This window comes from Anomaloglossus baeobatrachus, chromosome 3 (genome assembly GCF_048569485.1).
Source record: "Anomaloglossus baeobatrachus isolate aAnoBae1 chromosome 3, aAnoBae1.hap1, whole genome shotgun sequence".
Taxonomy (NCBI): Eukaryota; Metazoa; Chordata; class Amphibia; order Anura; family Aromobatidae; genus Anomaloglossus; species Anomaloglossus baeobatrachus.
The window spans coordinates 317,025,579-317,049,158 of record NC_134355.1 but is presented as its reverse complement, the minus strand read 5'-3'; the positions used below and the strand labels follow the sequence as shown (position 1 = coordinate 317,049,158).

The 23,580-nt window shown below is 40.3% G+C and overlaps 1 protein-coding gene across 1 annotated transcript in view; it reads right to left on the bottom strand.

Moving 5' to 3' along the window:
• The window catches only part of FRK (fyn related Src family tyrosine kinase), a 166,398-nt gene that overhangs the window by 78,960 nt on the left and 63,858 nt on the right, over nucleotides 1–23,580 (bottom strand). Inside the window, exon 2 of the mRNA XM_075338332.1 lies at nucleotides 6,084–6,205. Coding sequence (XP_075194447.1) covers nucleotides 6,084–6,205 — 122 coding nt within the window. The remainder of the gene's footprint in view (nucleotides 1–6,083; nucleotides 6,206–23,580) is intronic.

The window sequence follows — 23,580 nt, the reverse complement described above, 5'->3', positions numbered from 1 at the left end:
TGGAGGAGGTGCCAAACTGGCAGAAGCGACACCCATTAAACCAGCCCGCCCCCTAGGTGAATATTATAAACGTCTTTCTACGTTATACAGAGTGGCTTGGACTATTAAACACAGCATTCTGGAATGCTGTATATAAGAGCTTACTCCTGGAGGCGCCGCAGCTCATAGGGGAAAAACCCGGTGCTAGGTTCCCTTTAATAGCTCTTGCCAAAGACTGCCTGTTTGTACAACGCTGATAAGAAGGATAATGCACTGCCTACCAACAGTGTTCAGGATAAATGAGTAAACCACTTTTGAAAAATCAACACAGTATGATGGATACCACACAATCCTTCATACTGTATAATTGCTTGAATACAGTATAATGGCCCATACATAGCCCTCCAAATAGTATAATGGCCTCCAAAAAGACTTCCATAAAGTATAATGGACCCCATATTGCCTTATATATATAATAAAACGCATCCCCCATAATCCTCCATATGGAATTATCGGCCCTATATAGTCCTCAAATATTATAATGCACTCTACATAGTACTTCATATATAGACTGCTTACCACGGGGATTTAAGGTCCTAATGGTGGAACCTCAGCTACAATACCTTGGTCTGAAGAAGCGTGTAATCTAAGCCACACAAAACCCACATTTCCCCTCTGAGACGTCCATCTTTTGCCCTGCTGGCACTTTATTTTGCATCTAGTCACCTTCTCTTGCATCGGTATGTTTAAATGTTTCTTATTACCTCTGTGATTATGGTTGTATGCAACTTTATGACCACGGTGTCTTTAAATACCATATGCTTATACTATTTACATTGTTTCATACATGTATTGTGCTATGTAAAAAGAGTTTTCCAGCAGCTATTCTGTTCATTATCCTTTTTATATCTTGATATAGCTCATGTGTATTAAATAAATAATTATTTGTTGCTTGCAACTTTATTTCACTTCTCCTTTTTTATATATAGTACTCTATATAATATAATGCACCCCCCATATAGTATAATGCACATGCACACCCCATAGTCCTCCATTTAATATAATGCACCCTTCATAGGCCTAGATATGCAATGCATCTCCCATAGTCCTCCATATAATATAATGTACCCCACAGTCTTCTATATACTATAATGCATCCATAGTCCTCCATACAGTATAATGTACAACCAATAGTCCTCCATATAGTAAAATGAATACCCCATAGTCCTCTACACAGTATAATGAATATGCCATAGTCCATATAGTATAATGCATAGCCCTTATTCCTCCATATAATGTAATACAGCCTCCACAGTCCTCCATATATAATGCCCCTCCCAAAGTCCTCTATATAGTGTAATGAAGCCACATAGTCCTCCACATAGTATAATGTACCCTCCATAGTCCTTCATATAGCATAATGCATTCCCCATAATCCTTTATATAGTATAATGCACCCCTATAGTCATCCATATACTGTAATGCAGAGTCATTAGTCTTCCTTATAGTATAATTGCACATAGCCCTTCATATAATATTAAGCACCCCATAGTCCTCTATAAAATATAATGCATTCTCCATAGTCATCCATACATAATGCACCCCCGTAGTCCTCAATATAGTATTAAGCCTGCTTTACACGTTGCAATTTCGCATACGATATCGTATGCGATTTGCAACGCTCCCATCGTATGTGTGGCACGTTCAATTTGTTGAACGTGCCACACAAACGATTAACCCCCGTCACACATACTTACCTTCCATACGACCTCGATGTGGGCGGCGAACGTCCACTTCCTGGAGTGGGAGGGACGTTCGGCGTCACATCGACGTCATGCGAAAGCCGGCCAATAGTAGCGGAGGGGCGGAGCTGAGCAGGACGTACACATCCCGCCCACCTCCTTCCTTCCGCATTACCGGCCGGGAGCCGCAGGACGTAGGTAAGATCTGTTCATCGTTCCTGGGGTGTCACACACTGCAATGTGTGCTACCCCGGGTACGATGAACAATCTGACGTACAATTGATGAGGAATGTACGACGTGCGTGCGATGAACGTTTTAACGTTCAATCGCAATCGCACATAGCAGTTACACACTGCAATGTAACTTGCAATGCCGGATGTGCATCACTTACGACGTGACCCCGCCGACACATTGTAAGATACATTGCAGCGTGTAAAGCGGGCTTAAGTCACCTCCATATATAATGCACAGCCCATACTTCTATATATAGTATAATGCACAGCTCATAATCCTCCAAACTGTATGATGCACCCCATAGTCATCCACTGCAGAAACTCCTGTTTAATTGCCTTCGACTATATCGGCATTGAGAATGCTGATACAGTTGAAAGCAAAGTCTGATACCAGGAGGGGGAAAGACTGGGTCAGCACCAACCCCCTCAACTCACGGGTTCCATAGCGGTATGGTACTGTCTCTTACATATCAGAAGAAGAATAGAGCGAAAGTGATTCACTAGCCAAGTATGCTGATCTGAGGTCTTAATTACAGAATGGAAAAAGACAGATATTGTTATATGTCACCAACTTGTTCATTATATGACTAGAATACTTGGAAAGTAAATTTGAAAATCATGAAGGTCATACAAAATACTAAATGTAGTAGTTTTTGATGTGAGGTGTATTCATTTTTGCACTAATTTGAGTACAATTGAAGATTTTGTAATGACAGTTGTATTACTAACCTTACTTTCATGTTATGGGTTAAAAAAGGTTTTATGAAACACTGTCTTTTCAAAAACCTAAGAAACTGTTCTTGTATTCAGTGATATTGACTAAAATCTTACTTTTTAAAGGGGTGTACTCATTTATGCTGATCAATGTAAGTATTGCATTGTATTACCTATGTGATCAATGGACTGCATGTTCAACACCTCAAGTAGGACAAATACATTTTGCAAAAGGAAATTCTTATAAATGTTTAAAAAAATGTAGAAAAAACACCCCCAAAACAATTATTGATAAAAATTAGTTTTACATGGAATTTGTTTTTCATCTAATTATGTTTTTAATGCATGGTGAACTCTGAAAAAGGAAAAGAAAACAGAAATAAAAGAAAAGCTATACTAGAATTGTTCTCTTCGTTACTCATGCCTCACATAAAATGAAATAAAAATGAGCATAACATCTTATACATCCCTCACGCCCTGTAAAAAAAACCAAATTAACAAGTTATGGCTCTTGGAATGAGACAACCAAAAAATAAAAGCGATTTTTAAAAAGAGATTTTGTGGAAATATAATAAAACAAAACAAAAAAAGGAAAAGAAGTGATAAATTGTGTATCAGTGTAATTGCATTGACCCATACTATAAAACTATATCTTTATTTATCCTCCATTGTGAGCGCCATAAAAAACAAATACATAAGACAGTGCCAGAATAGATTAAAAAGTGTTCAAAAACTGTTATGTATCTAAATGTGCCACCAGTGAAAACTACAGCATGTCCTGTCAAAAGCAAAGCTCCACACAGTTCTGTCTATGGAGGTAAAAAAAAAATGGGGTTTTAGAAAATGATGACACAACATAATATTTTTTTTAGGTGATTTTCTTTTTAATGCGGTAATAAAAGTTTGGTATTACATTGTATGTATCCAATAATGGCAAATACAACTCATGCAGCAGAAAACAAAGCTATGGAATGCAATGATGAGCAAAATCAGAAAAACAAGGCTATTAAGATAAAATTAGGCCCTCTCCTTAAGAGGCTAAAAGAAATTTGATTAATATTTACATTTTCATTTTTTATTATTTTATATTAGTTTTGGTTTTGCTATACCAGAAGAACCCCTTTAAGTTTAATATCACAGGTTATGGTAGCTAGAAACAATTTATTCTAGACAAGAAGGAATGTTTCTCCTATAATGAGGAAAATTGTATTTTGCTAAATAGGTTTGATTTAATCCTCAAAATCAACACTGGAGGACAATACGATGAACTACATGGACTTATGTCTAGAGATGAGCGAAACCGAGGTTCATACTGAACACAGACTTAAAAAATAAAACAAACAAAAAAACAGTTTGAGTTTGGAGTACAGGTACCTTACGTATGCACAACACTCAGGCAAGCATTGCTGTGCTCGGGTACACTCTGTGCTGAGCCCAGTGCAAGCCGCTTGCAGTATTTGATCGGCTCACACTGGGGGTAACAACAGCGAGATCGGATGTAGTGTACACCAAACAGAAAAATGGAAAAACCTTGCCCCTCCATAAGTGATTTGTTTATGGATGGATGCATATGGGTGGAGACCCAAACTACCAATCAGTGTCTTCCATTGGGATTAAGGTGAAGTCCAGGACCCAAACCAAACTTTATCTAAAGTCCGGCCAAACCCGCCAAACTGAACTTTCACGGGTTCACTCATCTCCACTTTGGTCTTTTTTCAACATTACAAAGTATTTTAGTTTGTGACAGGTGTATTCTCAATTTATTAAATAGTTTTATTCAGTTAGGCAACATGAAAATAAGCAACTTTGCAAATGACTTGCTGGTTATATCTGCTGTCATTCTCCTGCAATTAGAGTTTTTATCTTACATAGGGTACAGCTTGTTTTGATGGGGATTGGCCACCATACCCCGACCCAGTATTTATATTGCAACAGAGAAGCTTTTCCAGCCCACCAATAAATATACAGCAGTTAGCTGCTCACCACCCTCTTCTTCTTGTTAGCTTCTGATGAACTGCTTCTTATCTGTCTTGTGTAATCACAGTCCCTGTCACCTAGCATAATGGCTCTCACTTTGCAATGCAAAATAATGTTAGGCTGCTCTCTGATGATACAGGGGTGTGAGAAATGGTGCTTGGCAAGTTTTGTTTTTGTGCAAAGTCATAAATCAAATCTTAAATGTTCGAATTTGTGTAAAATCGTAAATTTCATGAAGTCTGACTTGAAGATGATCCAGCATGGATCGCTTCGCTCATCACTAATGTCCATTTTATTCACTAATTTGTGACTTTAAAAAATAAGTATATGTGTTCACTATAACTATACAGTACATTATGCAAAAAAAAAGCAGGATAGTGTAATAGAAGACGTGATTAATAATAAAATTGTTTTATAAAATTATAAAATTATTTTGTAATAATTTTATGCAAAAAAAAAATCTCTGATTTTATGTTTCAGTTTGTTTTTTCTACCCACAATCTACTGGTACATATAGATTTAACTGAACAGTAAAAAGTCAAATTCTTATTGCATAATATTACTAAGAAATAATATTAATGTGCATAAATCATATGTACCGTATTTTTCATTTTATAAGACACACCAGATTGTCAGAGGCACCCCAAATTTAGAGATAAAAAAGATTAAAAAAAAGAGGTCCGTCTAATACTCCGGTGTTGTCTTACCAGAGGGAGGCAGCAGCAGTGGTAGAGCAAGCTCACAGGAGGCAGAACCTGTGCTGGCAGCGTTGGTGTTTTAGTACTTGCAGCGGTGGCGGGTCAGTGCTTGCAGCAGCAGGTCAGTGCTCACAGTGGCGGCATGTCACTTCTGGCAGCGGCGGGTCACTGCTGGCAGCGGAAGCTGCGGTGGTTGCGTGGTGGAGCAGGCCAGTGCGGCGGGTGTCCCAGATGCTCTGTCGGCAGTCCGGGCTTCAAAGAAATGACGCCCATAGTGGTGCGTGCGCAGATGGAGCTCTCATCCAAGAGCTTCATCTGGGCATGCACTGACTCCATGCACCATCATTTGAAGCTCGGACCGTGGACAGACCATCTGGGGCACCCGCCGCACAGCCACCGCAGTCCGCACAGCAAGCTGGCCGCCCACACAGAGTGGCAGCCAGCAGGCCGGCCGCCCACCCGCACAGAGAGTCAGCCGGCAGCCGGCACAGAGAGGCAACCGCCTGCACGCACCGACAGGCACCTGGCCGCCCGTACAGACAGGCACCTGGCTGCCAGCACAGAAAGCTGCACAGACAGCCCCCAGCCAATTCTCCACCTCCCAGTAAGCTAAAATCGTATTTTAAGATACACCCCTCATTTTTCTCCCAAATTTTTGGGAGGAAAAGTGCGTCTTATAATCCAAAAAAATACGTTATATTGAACATCAAAAAAAAATCTAAAATATCTCTGTACATACCAGAAAGAGAGTAATCTCCTTTTTGACTCTCACTTTGGCGGACAAGAAAAGCTCCAGCCTGATTGCCTGGCATGATTAGCTGCTTTTCTGCCTCTGCACGCTTGATATCATGGAAGAACCATCTGTTAAAAAAAAAAAGGATTAATAAGGATTAGAAAGCTCAATTCTCTGGAACATATATTTTTTTCCAATACCCAAATTTCAGATAAGTTACATGCGACTGTAAATTCTAAGAGTATTGGAAGAAGTAAAAACTCTGTATAACAAAATAATACGAGACTTACATTTTCCTTAACCCCTAACTGTCGAAGTCTGTTTTCTCCTTCCTGAGAGGGCCAAAATTTACATTAAATTCTGACCAGTGTTATTTTTATGATGTACTAACTCTGGAATGCTTCAAAGGATCGTTTTTTTGACAAGTCGTACATCAGGTTAGTGGTAAATTTAGGATAACATTTTTTTACATTTATTTGTGAAAATATTGGAATTTTTGCAAGAATTTAGAAAATTTCACAATTTTCAAACTTTTACTTTGTTTGCCCTTAAATTAGAGAGTTGTATCACACAAAATAGTTTAAGAGGTTGCTTACTACTTTACCATTGATAGGTCATCAATGTCTGATCAGGGGTCCGACAGCTGGCACCCCCGCCAATTAACTGTTTTCAGGGGGCCAGAAATGCTCTGTCTTTTGATAGCGGCTGCAGTCAGGTACTGCACATCTACCGCCTATTGATTTCCATAGGCCTGATGCTGCCATAGCACCAAGAAGAGCTGATCGGTGGGGGTGCCAGATGTCGGACCTCAGACGATCAGACGTTCATGACCTATCCTAAGGATAGGCAAGCAATGTTAAAGTAGTGGACAACCTCTTTAATAAATAACATTTCCCACATGTCCACTTTACATCAGCACCATTTTTGAAACATAATTTTATTTTTGTTAGGAAGTTGGAAGGGTTAAAAGTTTATCAGCAATTTCTCATTTTTCCAACAAAGTTTACAAAACCAATTATTTTAGGGACATCACATTTGAAGTGACTTTCAGAGACCTAGGTGACAGAAAATACCCAAAAGTGACACCATTCCTAAAACTGCACCCCTCACACTGCTCAAAAGCCATATCCAAGAAGTTTATTAACCCTTCAGGTGCTTCACAGGAATTAAAGCAATGTGGAAGAAAATAATGTACTTTTTCCTACAAAAATATTGCCTGAATCTCAAATCTTGCATTTTCATACGGTAAAAATGGACCAAACAAGTGACCTCTTGTTGGAAACTATACCCCTTAAGGAATTGATTTAGCGTTGTTGTGAGGCCTTTGATTCCACAGGTGCTTTACAGAATTCTATAACACTGAGCCGTGAAAATAAAAATATTTTTTTTTCTCACAAGCTTTTGACCCAAATTTTTAATCTTCACAAGGGTAACAGGAGAAAATATACCATACAGTTTGTTGTGCAATTTTGCCTGAGTACACTGATACCCATATGTGGTAGAAAACTACTGTTTGGGCACATGGCAGGGTTCAGAATGGAAGGAGCACCATTTGACTATTGGAACGCAAAATTGGCTGAAATAGACAGCAGACGTCATGTCCAATTTGCCAAGCCCCTGATTTGCCTAAACAGTGGAAACCGCACACAAGTGACCCCATTCTGGAAACAACACCCCTCAAGGAATTTATTTAGAGGTGAGGATCTTGAACCCACAGGTGCTTCACAGACTTTTATAACTTTGAGCAGTAAAAATTAAAAAAATATATATTTTTCCCAAAAACATGTTGCTTTTGCTCCAAATTTTTAACTTTCATAAGGGGAAAAGGAGCAAATGGATCATACAATTTGTCTTGCAATTTACCTTGCGTACACTGATACCCCACATGTGGTGGGGGAAACTTCTTTTTGGGTGCACGGCAGGATTCACAAGGGAAACAGCGCTATTTGAATTTTGGAGCACCATTTTGGCTGGAATAAATTGCAGATAATTGTCACTTGTCACACTTGAAGAGCCCCTGGCATGGCAAAACAGAAGAAGCCACCACAATTGACCACATTTTTGAAACTACACCTCTCAAGGAATTTATCTGTGGCTGTAGTGAGCATATTTTACGCTCAGGTGATTTACACAATTGTATAATATTGTGCTGAGTAAATGAAAATTTCCATTTTTTTCCAATACATTGTTGTTTGGCCCCAAATTTTTTATTTTTATATGAGTAATAAGAGAAAGCAAACTGGACAATTTGTTACACAATTTCTCCTGAGTAGTCGAAAAATACTTTTGGGGGACAGTTAAAAGCTCAGAAGGGAAGGAGCGCCATATTGCAGTGCAGATTTTGCTGGTATGGTTTGAGAGCACCATGTAACATTGGTAGAATCCCTGAGGTACTATAAAAGCAGACCCCTCCATAAGTGACATTATTTTTCAAACTACATCCCTCAATGAATTAATCTAGGGGTGTAGTGAACCATATATGCTTCACAAAATGTTATTTTGTGCTAAGGACACACGGCGAGTAAAACGAAGCAAGTGGAATGCGATAAAAAAGTCGCATTCCACCCGGACCAATATTACTCTATGGGGTCGCTCCCATGAGTGATTTTTTTCTCAGCCCTAATTGGACCGAGAAAACAATCACAGCATGCTGTGGGTGGAATCCGATTAATTTTCTCTCTCACCCATACAAGTCTATGGGTGCGAGAGAAACATTGCATGGCACTCACATTACAGCACAGTCCAGTGCGATATAAGCATCATTTGACAATTGTTGACAATGGAAGTGATAGTGAGATTAGTCCCTCCCTCTCCTCTGCAGCACCCGACCCTCCTCCGCGGATGTGCTGCGATCACAGGATTGCATCACAGTTGCATGACACCTGGCTCACACTCCAGCAGGGCGAGAACCGAGTGTCATGCGATGCCCTTGCAGTAGTGCTGATGTGGCCCCATCCTAAAAAGAATCATTACACTTTTACAACTAAAAATTTTTAGCCCCAAGTTTTTAATATTCATAATGGATAATTGAAAAAAAAATGGACCACACAGTTTTTGTGCAATTTCTCCTGAGTGCACCAATACCCTACATGTAATCAGGAACTACTTTTCAGGCACAGTAGAAATATCACAAAGGAAGTAGCGCCATATTATGGCACAGATGTTGCTCTTATGATTTGTGAGTGCCATGTCACATAGCAGAGCACCTGAGGCGCAAGAACAGCAGAACCTCCCATAAGTGACCTAATTTTACAAAAAACATCCCTTAGTCAATTCATCTAGGGGTGTAATGATCATATGAATACCACAGATATGTCACAAAATTTCATACCATTGAGCGTTGAAGAAAAATAATTACATTTTTAGCACAAAAAATGTTGTTTTAGCCCCAGATTTTACATTTTCACATGAGAAAATTGGTAAAAATGGCACCAAAATGTATCACACAATTTCTGCAGAGCATGGCAATACTCCACATGTGGCTGTACAGTACTGCTTAGCCATACAATGAGACTTGCGAGGGAGGGAATTAGCGCTATTTGACCCTTGCAGCACAGATATTTCGAGGATAGTTTGCAGAGCCCCTAAGTGCCAGAAGAGCAAAATCCCCCCTCAAGTGTTCCCAGTTTGGAAATTACACTCATCTGTCAATTTAACCACCGGTGTAGTGACTTCCTTGACTCCAGTGTATGTTGCTGAGTGAAAATTTCAAATCTGCCATTGTAGTGCCCATACACTGTAGTGCCCATAGATTGTGCCCAGCTTGTGCTTCTGGGGACACACACCTGGTAAAACACTGTCTTGCCCAGCAAAGAATAAGCCCTCACACAACTCTATTAACAGAAAAATGTAAATGTTAGGGGTCTCAGAAAATGGTGACACAATCAAAACATTTTCTTTTGTACAAATTTCCAAATTTCAATAAATAATAAAAAACTGGGCAAGTTTGATATCGCAGTAATTACACTGACAAGAAGAATCATGATGCCACATCATTTTACCACAAATTGCATGACGTAAAAACAAGGAAGGTGTTAACGAGTCATATTGGAAGGCCTTTTAAAGGGACTCCTATAGCAACAGACAGCAATTATTTAAGGACACTGCTGGAACAATTTCAAAGGGAAACTGATGTCCAATTTCTAAGACTGCACCTGGGAAAAATATGGTTTATGGAAAAGAGAACTTGGCATTATTTAGAGGGCAAATTACAGAATAGTTATGAAATTGTCAATGAGTGAGACTTTGTGTTTCCAGAGGGGGTAGTATATATGATGTGAGTCATAGCTGAAGAAAGCTTTATGACATTCTGGGCCAGACAGAGATGAAAGAAAGATCAATTTACTGCAAGACATAGACCAAAAGTCACTGGAACTAACTTATTATTTGATCACTGTAAGGCAGTAAGATTTGGTATCATCCAATTATTGCATGATAGTGTTATTTGGTCACTTTATGGCAGTGCTAGTCACTGAACTAAAGCATTATTGAACCATAATCTTGTGATGATAGTGTAGTTCTAAGTCATGGTATGAATGTTATATTTTAAAGTACAGTGGAACCTTGGATTATGATTTTTGCCACCTTCAAAAATTCTCGGATGACTCCGTGGTTGTTGGATGTATTAGGGGGGACCAGGGTGATGAGGAATAAAAGGGTGGTGTTGAATTTTGTGGATTGGTGCCAAAGTAACTATCTACAACTAAATGTTAAGAAAACTAAGGAGTTGGTGGCCAACTATAGCAGGAGAAAGATGGAATGTTTACCGATCACTATTGCTGGTCAAGAGGTGGAGCAGGTGGAGAGTTACAAATATTTGGGGGTCCACCTGGATAGCAAACTGGACTGGAGATGCCACTCAGAGAGGGTCTACAAGAAGGGGATGAGCAGATTGTATTTCCTAAGGAAACTGAGGTCTTTTAATGTGTGCAGCAAAATGTTAGAAATGTTCTACCAGTCTGTAGTGGTGAGTGCCATCTTTTTTGCACTCGTATGCTGGGGTACTAGTGTGCGGGTCTCTGATGCTAATAAGCTGAATAAGCTTATCAAGAAGGCAAGCTCCGCTGTTGGCTGCCATCTGGACTCTTTTGAGGAGGTAGTGGAGAGAAGAACTCTGAAAAAGTGTATGGCGATTATGAATAATAATGCACATCCATTATATGAGCTATTCATGAGACAGAAGAGCACCTTCAGTAACCGGCTAATCCTTCTGAGGTGTAAGAAGGAAAAATATAGGAAATCATTTGTGCCAACTGCTATGGGAATGTACAACAATAATATTAGTGTTAAACCATCAAGGTGAATGTCTACTTTTATTTCTTCTACTTTCAGTTCACTGCTGTGTATGTCCTAATCTAATGTATAATGTTCTTCTGTCAACTCTACTGTCTTCTCAATTATGTAATTCATGTTATGATTTAAGTTGTGCTGCTGTGATACCATAATTTCCCACAGGATCAATAAAGTGTATCGTATCGTATCGTATCGTATGAGCATAATTGGTTCTGGGAGTGTGCGCTTAAACTAAGTTACTCTTATATCAAAGCAAATTTTTCCATAGGAAATAATTGAAACGCAGACAATTTGTTCCACATCCCAAAAATATTTACTGCATTTATACAAACTTATTACAGTAATACAATATAATGTACTGTGTTCATATAAAATTATTACAGTACAATACAAAACACTGTGCAGTACAGTAAAAAGAAGCATATAAAACAAATTAAACTGTACGTTTAGCTTACAATAGAATTGTTGATGTGCAAGAGGTACTATAGAGAGAAAAAATGATGTATAAATATGACAATCCTTATTCTAGTACAGTACACAAAATATACCCCCCAAATCTATTCTCCCCAAAATAAGGGCAGAACTAAGCCAAATGTGGGGTAGGAATACAGCAAAGGCAATTAGATTACAGTACAAGCAATGTGCTGCACTGGTTAGCTGAAAGAAATGCTATATAGTATATACAGTACAATGATATACTGTATACAGAATACAGTACATATGTACAGAAAGTTACCTCCAGAGCGGGTCAGAGCGCGGTGAAATGACAAAACTGGAAGTATGCACAGTGAGTATTTGCTCTTACTGCAAATCATTAAACTCTTAAACTAAGTTACAAATTTTTAGAAATATTTACTTGTCTTGCAAAACGCTCTCAAACCAAGTTACTCTTAATCCAATGTTCCACTGTATATTAAAGTGTCCTGAGTATCTAGATGGAGAAGAACATTATTTCTGCCCACAACTTGTATCATGTCTTTTCACCAATGTTTCCCATCAGTAGGGTTATCTCTACTTTTCAGTTCTCTCTCATCTAGGTGTTATAATCTCTCCTATACACAGCACAGAATTAGAGATTCCTGCTCTTCCTTCTCTAGCACATAGAAGGTATAGAGGAGATCAGTGTAGTTGTGAATCCAGCTCTGGAGTGTGATAAATGACTTGATGAAAAGCTCAGCACAATCTTTCTGTGTCTCATTTCTCCCTTTGCTCCTCACTACTCCCGTGTCCATAGAGTACAGTGCCTGTGTATATACACCACAGTGAGCTGGCAGTCAGTTTTGTCTTGAGCTAGATGTAGTTGAGCTGTTTATAAGAGTGAATGATTAATCCAGGATGCAGGAGAAGGAAAAGGAGTGGCTCATAAGTGGATAATAAAGCATATTTCTCTGATCAGGTATATTACAAGGTTTGGTTATTTTATATGCTTGTACTATTGATTAATGCAAAGTTTATTGAAAGTTCAATTTCCTTTTCAGTGCATCATATATCTGTGACAAATTATTTGTCATACTTTTAATAACTATTAATAAAAGCAAGAGGTTAACACCTAATGTTATTAAATTTTGCTCTGAATTTTTATAGTACAAAAAGATCATGTATTGATGAAAAGTAATCCTAGTTGTTGTTTTATAGCTGCACCCCACCATATTGTCTATCACACTCTTCACTTCTTTTATGTTTAGCGTACTCTACTTACTTTCTTGTAGTGCAGCCTACTGTTATCTTTCCTTCAGACTCCATCTTGCATTATATTCCTCAATAATCTACTATAAATTCTATAATGCATCAGTACAGCATTACATGACCAATCAAAGATTGTACCATCTCTATCCCTTCTTCTGCATTTTCCCTATTATAAGCATACAATCAGCATACAATCAGAAGGTTAAAACTCTGCGACAATTAGGGCTGGTTCACATCGGGGTATTCATCAGATGTGTGTTAACTGATGTTTTGTCTCATAGCACTTGCTCCAATGTTATACTATGGGGCATGAGAAAAGAGATTGCAGCATGCCTCATTTAGGAACGAATATTGGATGGCGCTCATCCATACAAGTCTATGGGTGAGTGTAAAACCTCGGACTGCTTTTGGATGTCATCCGAGTGCAGTCTAATATATGTGTTGTTTTTCTTTAGACAACCTATGCAAGGATTATCTTTATATTGTAGAATATAGTGTAACTTGATCACTGATTAGTTTGATAACATCATTTTCAATATAAAACATTTCAGTTTTATTTTGATTATGGCTCTAAAATATTTAAGAGGTTGTCCAGTATTGGGACAAAACTCTGCGTTCACATAGAATAAATTGTGATAGGTGCCGATGTACACTGTCATGATTCCCTTGTATTCCCAATGTGATTTGCTTACCTGTGGTCACTCACGTGCCTTTTCTCAAATAATTTCTAATGCAAAATGGTAGGCGAGTCTAGTTGGCATGTTATGGCAAGTATGTAAAACAGCAACATACAATCATGATACTGCCTAATTGCATTGGCAATACTGGGAAGTTGTAACAGTGTGCACACAGCACAATGTGTCGATCCAGCAGTCTACAGTCACATAGAAAGTCTCTAGTCTTTTGATCCAAGCCTGGCAACCCCTTTAAAACACACACATCACATAGATTTCCAGTCTTTTTTCCACTTGCTTGATAAATGGGCACTCCTCCTTGAGTGATGATTCTGGTTCAGTAGCTTTGTCCTACTCCTGAGATTATGCTACTGTGACACAATAAGATCTGCCAGTGCATGTTCTGAAGTTTACACTGTTATTATTATATTTGCATGTAGAGTTAACAGGGCCTTTGGACAAGCGCACTAACAAATGAGCAGTTATTTGAACTGCCTTGCAAAACACAGATGCTGGGGACTGGTGATTTTGCAGAACTGAAAACCGCAGCTTATTTTTATAATGTCTAATAAACTATACCAATTTAATAACATGATATAATGGTGAAGGAAGGTGTCACACGGTGTTTGACTATAAGTGTCGTAGTGGCTTCTGATGCTGTGTACACTGCAGAGTCTGACACTCCTCAATATGCCTCCTTTGGTGCTTCTGAGTTATACAGAAAGGCTAGGGTATCGACCGCTGTATGCTCATTAATGATTGGGGTTGCAGGAGTTAATTTCTGCTAGCCTGCTGGTTACCGGTTTGATCACATGTTGTGGGAGACCTATCATAGTCACTCACCACCTTTTAAAAGAAGGAGTCTGTGTTCCCATGCTGACTATAGCTTTAGCTACACTAGTCCATATGCTGTTGTATCCCTGTCCTGCTGGTGATTGTATTGGTTTGTGCGTGGAGTTGTTGTGGAGTTCTTCCATCATCTTGTTGTTTCCTCCCTGCTCTTAATTTCCTCCTTATCACTTGTTGTCTAAAGGTACCTTCACACATAGCGAGATCACTAGCGAGATCGCTACTGAGTCACAGATTCTGTGACGCAACAACGACCTCGACAGCGATCTCGCTACGTTTGACACATAGCAGCAACCAGGCCCCTGCTGTGAGATCGCTGGTCGTGTCGGAATGGCCTGGACCATTTTTTGATTGTCGAGGTTCTGCTGGGCAGGATGCATCGGTGTGTTTGACGCCTTACCAACGACGTCATTGACGACTCAGAGCTCAGACACGTATCACCTAGATCGTTATACAGGTCGCTACAGTCTCTGTATCATTGCTGCGTTGTTGGGAAGATCTGACCATCTCACCAGCAACCACGTAGCGACTTACCAGCAATTCTTATCAGGTCGTATCGTTGTCGGGATCGCTGGAAAGTCGTTAAATGTGACGGGGGCTTAATACCTCTATGTGAGTGTGCTGTGTGATCAAGTTTTTGTTTCCCCTGTTTGACCTTATCTGTGGATTCAACCACTCCTGTCTTGGCCCTTCCCTGTGTGAGAGAGGGTATTAGATCAGGGCTATTCAGGAGCAGTGCAAGGAAGGTGGCCCAGACATCTTCACCTTTAGACGTATCTCTGGGATCAGGGACAGTTTAGGAGCCCCGGTCCCTGGTTATCCCATCACACCCTGTGATAAAAGGTTGAGCTTGATGGGCTTTATTCAACCTATGTCACTATGTAAAAAACTAATAATAATTTAATTTCCATAGACTACATCTACGCCTATACAATTTTATGTATCTAAATACTGTTTTGACTTGACTGTTCAGACTTGAATAACTCTGAGCAACAAAAATGATAAAATAATGTTGGCACCATGAATAAATTAATGAATTTATTAATAAATAGATGAATAAAAAACTATTAATTTTTAAAATGTTGAAAAAAATTCACCAGCTTTAATTATTCTTCCAACTAGGAAACAATATTTTAGTGCTTTCAGAGCATAATCCATTGTAAATAAGCTTTTGGCAGACAAATAACCTCATTTACTCAATGACTGATGTATTGTTCTTCTTTGTATTATAGTTAATGCAAGAAGAATGACATTCTTTTCTATCTTTTTGTAATATACACCAATCTGAGAGCCATTTTAGAAGCAGACAAGCAGGTTTTAAAGAGGCATTCATGCACTTATATTTTAAAATGAGTAAAACAATGCTGTGTCTGTGTTTAACAGGTAAACCTTTGTGTGTCATTTTACTCTAAATTGTATGCTATTTACACAGTTGAACTCTTTGATCATAAAAGAACACAAAAAAGCAACAATCAATGTTCCGCTCATGATTTAGATATTGGTTAGTGGCACTAAAGTATGTAAACTCACTCTTATAAATCAAATGTTAAATATACTTTCAAGTAACCTTTTCATCTGTTTGTGTACATGAGGAATGACACTATATCTGGTTATTATATGACTACTATATCCTGCATTTTCTCTCTACAGGGTCCATTTCTTAATTTGTAATTGAGGCTGAGCTGCTGGGTGGATGATGACGTCGCCCTTACATAGCATGCATCATTAGTTACTGCCCTGAAGTGAGGTTAAAGACTTGTTAGAAAGCTCAGCACAATGTTTCTGTGTCTCCCTCTGCCCGCTTCCTCATTCTGTTCCTTGTCTTGAGCTGTTGTGAGATGGAATTTGGCTATATTCACATGCGGCATCTTTTTTTACCACAAAGATGCAGCGTTTTTGTCCCAAAAATTGCACCGAAATCGCACCGCGGCAAAAAAGGTCTTACTGCATTTTGTCAAATCTTTTGACAGTAAGGTCTCAAAAACGCTGGAAAAACACAAAAAGAATTGACATGCTGTATCTTGGGTGCATCTTCAAACACGCAGGAAAGATGCAGCCAACAAAAGATGCCCAGTGTGGACAGCAAAATCAAAATCTCATAGACTTGGCTGGGAGGAGGAAATGCATGCATTTTGGGGCATCTTTGTGACCTCAAAAACGCAGCAAAAGATGCCCTTTGTGAACTTAGCCTTATTCATTCTTAGCATTTTAGCATGTAGCTGTATGTGTTTTGTAGTTATAATGAGATTTCAGCTAGCACCTGTTGGATGTTCAGGTCAATCTTTTTGATATATTTATAGTACATTTCTTTCTGATTGAGCACTCCACCCGGTAACCAGGCTGTGTTCATTCCTATTTATAGCAGGAGTCTAGCTGCCAAGACATGGAGGTGTTTAACCCAGATAGATACTGGCTTGCAAAGTCTCCTTAAGGAGAATAGTGTTCCCCCGTGGTCCCCACATAGCTTTCTCATGAGCCAGATCAGACACCCCCATACTTTGCACTGACGAGGGGCAAGCACCCCGAAACACTGTGTCTGCAAATTGGGATTCTGATCTGGCTTATATATCCTGAGTCATATTGCAAAGGATTGTTGAAAATCCACTTGTGACTTTTAGGATCGCTACTTCCAATAGGTGGCGCTGTGCTAGAGTTTGTCTCCTTTACTGGAGAGACAATTTGAATATTTCTTAGAGGGGCGTGGCAGCTATAAGTCCCCTTACCTGGCAGCCAGACTGGCTTGCAAAGTCTCCTTAAGGAGAATAGTGTTCCCCCGTGGTCCCCACATAGCTTTCTCATGTGCCAGATCAGACACCCCCATACTTTGCACTGACGAGGGGCAAGCACCCCGAAACACCGTGTCTGCAAATTGGGATTCTGATCTGGCTTATATATCCTGAGTCATATTGCAAAGGATTGTTGAAAATCCACTTGTGACTTTTAGGATCGCTACTTCCAATAGGTGGCGCTGTGCTAGAGTTTGTCTCCTTTACTGGATAGACAATTTGAATAACCCAGATAGAGGCATTTCAAGTTAAGTTCCCAGTATACAGAGATATACCTTGACTGGAGGACTTAAAAATGTGGGAAAAAGGCAAAACAAATTGACATGCTGCAGCTTGGGTGCATCTTCAAAAACAATGCCAAGATGCAGCCAACAAAAGATGCCCAATGTGGACAGCAAAATCTCATAGACTTTGCTGGTGGAGGGAAATGCGTGCATTTTGGTGCATCTTTGTGACCTCAAAAACGCACCAAAAATGCAGCAAAAGATGCCCTGTGTGAGCTTAGCCTTAAGCTGTTTCTTTTCAGTAGATGAAAAACTCAGAAGGCAGAGAAGAGGGGGAGAGTGTCTCATAACTATATACTGATCACATCACTGAAAAACTAATTGAAAGTACAGTTACCCTTTACCTGTTTGCTTGGTACCTGAAATTCAACATTATTTTGCCTATCTTCTACTTCAGGTGTCAGACTCTGCATTCATCTAAATGTTAAGGGGTTGTATAGACAGGGCAGCTGTTATTTCCCTTCCCAGCATGTAATGTACATCACATATCAGGGTGCGAGATTATTGAACAGCCTCAGGTGCTGCTGCCTCTAACAACTGTAATGACAGCTAGTGTCACAAGGAGGTTTTTGCAGGCATCACTGACTGTCATGGCGGTGTTAGGATCTGGGGAAACTTCAGATTCCTGCACTCTGCCTGCTAACTAAAGATGAGCGATGTTCGAGGTTCGCCAATTTCATGTTCGAGTGATTTTGTGGGGTGTTCGAGACGTTTGATGAACTCGAGCTTTTTGCTAAAAGTTTGGCAGTTCGAGTTACGATCGAGAACGGTTCGAGCTCCAAAATCGTGGCTTTTCACAGTAAGGCTATGTGCACGCGTTGCTATCTGCATGCGTCCTGTGTCCCCAGCACAATCCCTCTCTATTTCCTACTCACCGATCACGGGCGCCTCGCTGCACGGCTGTCACAAATCTGCGGCATCTTTTCCTCTTTTGAAAATGTCTGCCGCTTCATTATTCAATTAGTTATTCCGTGCTTTTCCCGCCCACTGGTGCCCATGATGGGTTGCAGTCAGATACGCCCCCACGATGAGTGACAGCTGTCTCACTGCAACCAATCACAGCAGCCGGCGGGCGGGTCTATATCGTGCAGTAAAATAAATAAATATTAATAAAAAAAAATGCGATTCCCCCCATATTTGATACCAGCCAGGATAAAGCCACACGGCTGGAGGCTGGTATTGTCAGGATGGGGAGCGTTATGGTATGGGGAGCTCTCCAGCCTAACAATATCACCCAGCAGCCATCCATTAGATGCGACAGTCCCGGGACTTCACCCAGCTCATCCCGAATTGCCCTGGTGCGGTGGCAATCGGGGTAAAAAGAGGTTCATCATGACAAGCGTCTCCCCGAGACACCTTCCATGATCAACCTGAAAGTGAAAGTAAAGAAACACACACACAGCGAAAAATCCTTTATTTGGAATAAAAGACAAAAAAAATCCTCTTTAACCATTTTATTAAAATCCGCAAATACCCCTCCAGGTCCGAAGTAATCCACACGACACTGTGAGCTCTGCTACAGAAGACGAGTTCTCTGTATCAGCTCCACGTAGCACGTTCTCTGTGTCCTCTCCACGTAGCACATGAAGAGAATTGCGCTGTCACCTCAGACTTCAGTCTGCTTTGCAGACCTCAAGATAACGAAATCTGCCTATGTTCTTCAGCCAGTGGCTGAGTGGCTAGAGCGGTTGCCTAAGAAGCATAACTTCACGAGTTCAAATCCCGGCTGTGTCGGTAAACGTTTTTTTTTATTTTCAATTTTAAATTAATTATATTATTATTCGTTATAAAATATTATTATTTTAATTATGCACAGAGGGGAGTAGCCGGACATCATCTATGAACCACTTCACGGCTTGAACTCTCTCTCTCATTCTCTCTCTCTCTTTCTCTCTCTCTCTCCATTTATACAATCAGCTGCTGTGTTGTGTGATTCAGGCCCTTGAACCTGAAACATCATCTGATCGCTTTGCCTTCCAGCAAACCGATCAGATGATATTGGATCCGGATTGGACGGCGCGGGACCCTTGAAACAGGATTACTGCAGAGGGGGGTTCTTTATTTCAATAAAGATGGAGTCACTAATTTCATGAAATTCATGAAATAATTAAAAAAAAAAGGGCTTCCCTATATTTTTGTTTCCCAGCCGGGTACAAATAGGCAGCCCGTGGCTGCCTGCTGTACCTGGCTAGCATGCAAAACCATGGCAAAGCCCACGTAATTTTTTTGGGGGGCAAAAAACTCCTGCATACAGTCCTGGATGGAGAAGGCTGAGCCTTGTAGTTCTGCAGCTGCTGTCTGTCTGTATGGAGGAGAGCAGACGACAGCTGCAGAACGACAAGGCTCAGCATGCTCCATCCAGGACTGTATGCAGGAGTTTTTTGCCCACTAAAAAAAAATGACGTGGGCTTCGCCATATTTTTGTATGCTAGCCAGGTACAGCAGGCAGGTACGGCTGCCCCCAACCCCCAGCTGCCTATTTGTACCCGGCTGGGAACCAAAAATATAGGGAAGCCCTTTTTTTAATTATTTCATGAATTTCATGAAATAATTTTAAAAAAAAACGACGTAGGCTTCGCCCCATTTTTGTGTCCAGCCAGGTACAACTAGGCAGCTGGGGATTGGAATCCGCAGCACAGGTTAGCTCAAGCTTTCTGGGCCCCTCTGCTGCGAATTGCAGTCTGCAGCTGTCCCTGAAAATGGCGCTTTCATAGAAGCGCCATCATCTGGCGCTGTATCCAACTCTTCCAGCTGCCCTGGTGACGGGTGACTTGCTGAGTAATAATGAGTTAACACTAGCTTTGTTTTACTAGCTAGTATTAAGTCAGAGATTCTTAATGTCAGGCAAGTTTGACCCGGCCATTAAAAATCTTCAATAAAGGGTTAAAAAAAAGACACCACACAGAGAAAAAATACTTTAATAGATATAAATACACAGACACACTTAGAGACTCCATGTTTATTACTCCCTGTCAGCCCTCCACGATCCATGGTTTTCTGTCTTCTTTCTCCTTCAACCCATGCAGCTCTGCTACATCAGACAGCGCTGCATGGGAGGAAGAATGCTGCTGCTTCCCATGCAGTCTATTCAGTCAGTGAGTGAGCAGAGTCTGCAGGCTGTAAGCGGTGACGTCACCGCTGACAGGCGGGTTGCTATAGCAATGGTGATCTCTGTTATTGACCGGCTGTGGCAGTCGGTGAATAACGGAACGGGGAAGCAGAACGGGGAAGCCGACCATGTGCCAGAGCATTTCGCCGGTACACGGAGATGCTGGAACGATCACCGCCTACCGGAGAGATGCAATGACAGGACCTAGCAATGATGTCTAGCCATGTGACCAGTCTGTAGCCAATGAGATAATAGACACATGACTGGTCACATGCTTTTTTGATGTCACGGAAGGTCCTATCATCAGTGCTGGTTACCGGAAGGACAGAGCGATTATCGGAAGGAAAAGCGTCGGGAGACAGAGTGTAAGTGTAATGGCAATGTTTATTAACTGTATATGTACATTTATAATGTGTTTTTATGTGTTTGTGTTTGCCTGTCATTGGTTTAAAATGGGCTCGAGAAGTTCGTCGAACAGTTCGTCTAACCGAACTCGAACGGAGCCTCCGTTCGACGAACCGAACCAAATTCGAGCCTTTAGAGGCTCGCTCATCTCTACTGCTAACTTTCCTGATGTCTGTGATCAGCGTAGGGTGACTCGGGTGTCAACTCACAGACCTGTGGTTTATAGCAGGCCAGCAAAAATTAATCTCTGCTGAGCTGCTTATTAGTCTTCTTGGTCACATACTATGGGACAGCTAGTTACGTTCACTCTCCTCCCATATTTGCTGGCTGGTCGCTTCCTTTAATGTCAGCTATAGCTGCTCTATACTGTTCTGGTGAGGTGTTGTGATCTAAACTTACTGGTGGTTGTAGTACTTTATTTTCATGGGCGGTTGTGGTGTTAACCCTTGTCTTTTTGTTGCTGCGTTACTTCCCTTGCTTCTCCTTTTAGTTTCTTAGTGTTTATTCCTGTGAGTGTGCAGTGTGACTGAGTTTTTGCTATCCCTTTCGGTGTCTTCTGTGTTTCCTTCACACCCCTGCCCCTTCCTTCCCTGGGGGAAGGGGGGGGGGACAGATCAGCGTTACTCAGTAGTATAGCAAGGCACCTCCCCCATCAGTCATAATCTAGAGGTGAGGGATAGCCTAGGGACCCCAAGTGTGAGGGCAGCATAGGAGCCCCTGTCATTTGCTATTACAAAGTCACATCATTACAGGTAGCTTCAACAGTTGAGTAGTTAGATTACAGTGCGTATGCTGGACCGCTGCTGCATGCATTTTCTATGGAGTTGTAAAGTGCTCAGTTCGGCTTTTTCCAGTAACTCCTAGAGAGAGAATGGTTGAGCATGTGCACTGCTGCTGCTTTCTAACAGGGATAAAAGTGTCATTTTTGCCAATTAGTGATAGTTCCAACAGTTATATCTCTAACAATCTATATTTTATCACCAAACCTGTGGATAGGTAATCACATCTTTTCACATGATACATGAATTGTGAATATTTAATATGCCTGTCCTTTTGTTCTTAAGAAGGGGACTGAGTTATATTAAAGATAATTAAGCCTACTCTTTGGTTTTTAAAGCGCTAGAGTCTAGGAATTTTTTAATTCTGCAGTTATTTTTTCTTATTATTAATAACCTATTTGCTGCACATGTACAAACAGCCAGTGTCTGTCTATCTTAAAGTGAACCTGTCAAGTGCAATATGCAGCCAGAACCATGAGCAGTTCTGGGCAGCGTCAGACTGGCTACCGGAGGAACCTCCAGTAATACCAGTCCTGGATGCGATTACCTGCACTGAACTCTGGAGCTCTCACCTGAGCTCCGGAGTGCAGCCTGGACTGAACTCAGGGTTTTCAGGACTGTACCGCGAGCACCGAGTGATTGATTCCCCGGCGATTGCGGTTCAGTTCATGACAGCTGCGGACAGGCCGGGCTGAAGTTCGAAGCCTCCCATGTCCTTTTGCAAATGATCCTAAATTTCATCGTCCCATATCCTTTTGCAAATGCCTAGAAGGAGAAGAATTCAGGCTAGCTGGACACCTGGCTTTCATACCAAATTTCAGAAGCTGCTCCCCCTAGTGTTTAAAACTGTAAAATATAGAAAAAAATATATATTTTTTCATAGTTACTATACTAAAAACAAACGATACTTTAAAAAAATAAATAAACCATAATATATTTTAGATTTTTTTAATTTGTAAAAAAACCTTTTTGAGTGGCATCTTCCCTTTAAGAACACATTTTTATTTATTTATTTTTTTTTAAATTTCTGTCTTTTGAGAGCTGTAAATTATTTTTTCTGTAGATACAGTCATTTAAGTGCCTCTTTTTTTGAAATACAAATTGGATTTTTAATGGCATCACTTTGGGGTGTAAATAGTGTATTCATGAATGCAGCAATTCTGGCAACTTTTTTATACAGTATGCATCATGCGGGAAAAGTAATGTGATAATATTATAGATGAAATTGTCACAGATGTGATTATATTTTTATCTTTAGATTTTAGCATGTACAGTACATCATAAAAGTAAGTACACCCTTCAAATTTTGTAAATATTTTATTATATAATTTCATGGGACCCTGAAGATTTGACACTATGATACAATGTAATGTAGTCAATGTACAGTTTGTATAGCAGTGTAAATTTGGTGTGCTGTCTAAATAACTCAAAACACAGATATTAATGTCTAAACTGCTGGAAATAAGAGATTACACCGCTAAGTGAAAATGGCCAAATTGTGCCCAAAGTATCAATATTTGGTGTAGCCACCATTATTTTCAAGCACTGTCTTAACACTTTTGGGAATGGAGTTTAGTAGAACTTCACAGGAGCCACTGGAATCCTCTTCCACTCTGCCACAGGCCCGCCATCAGGGCAT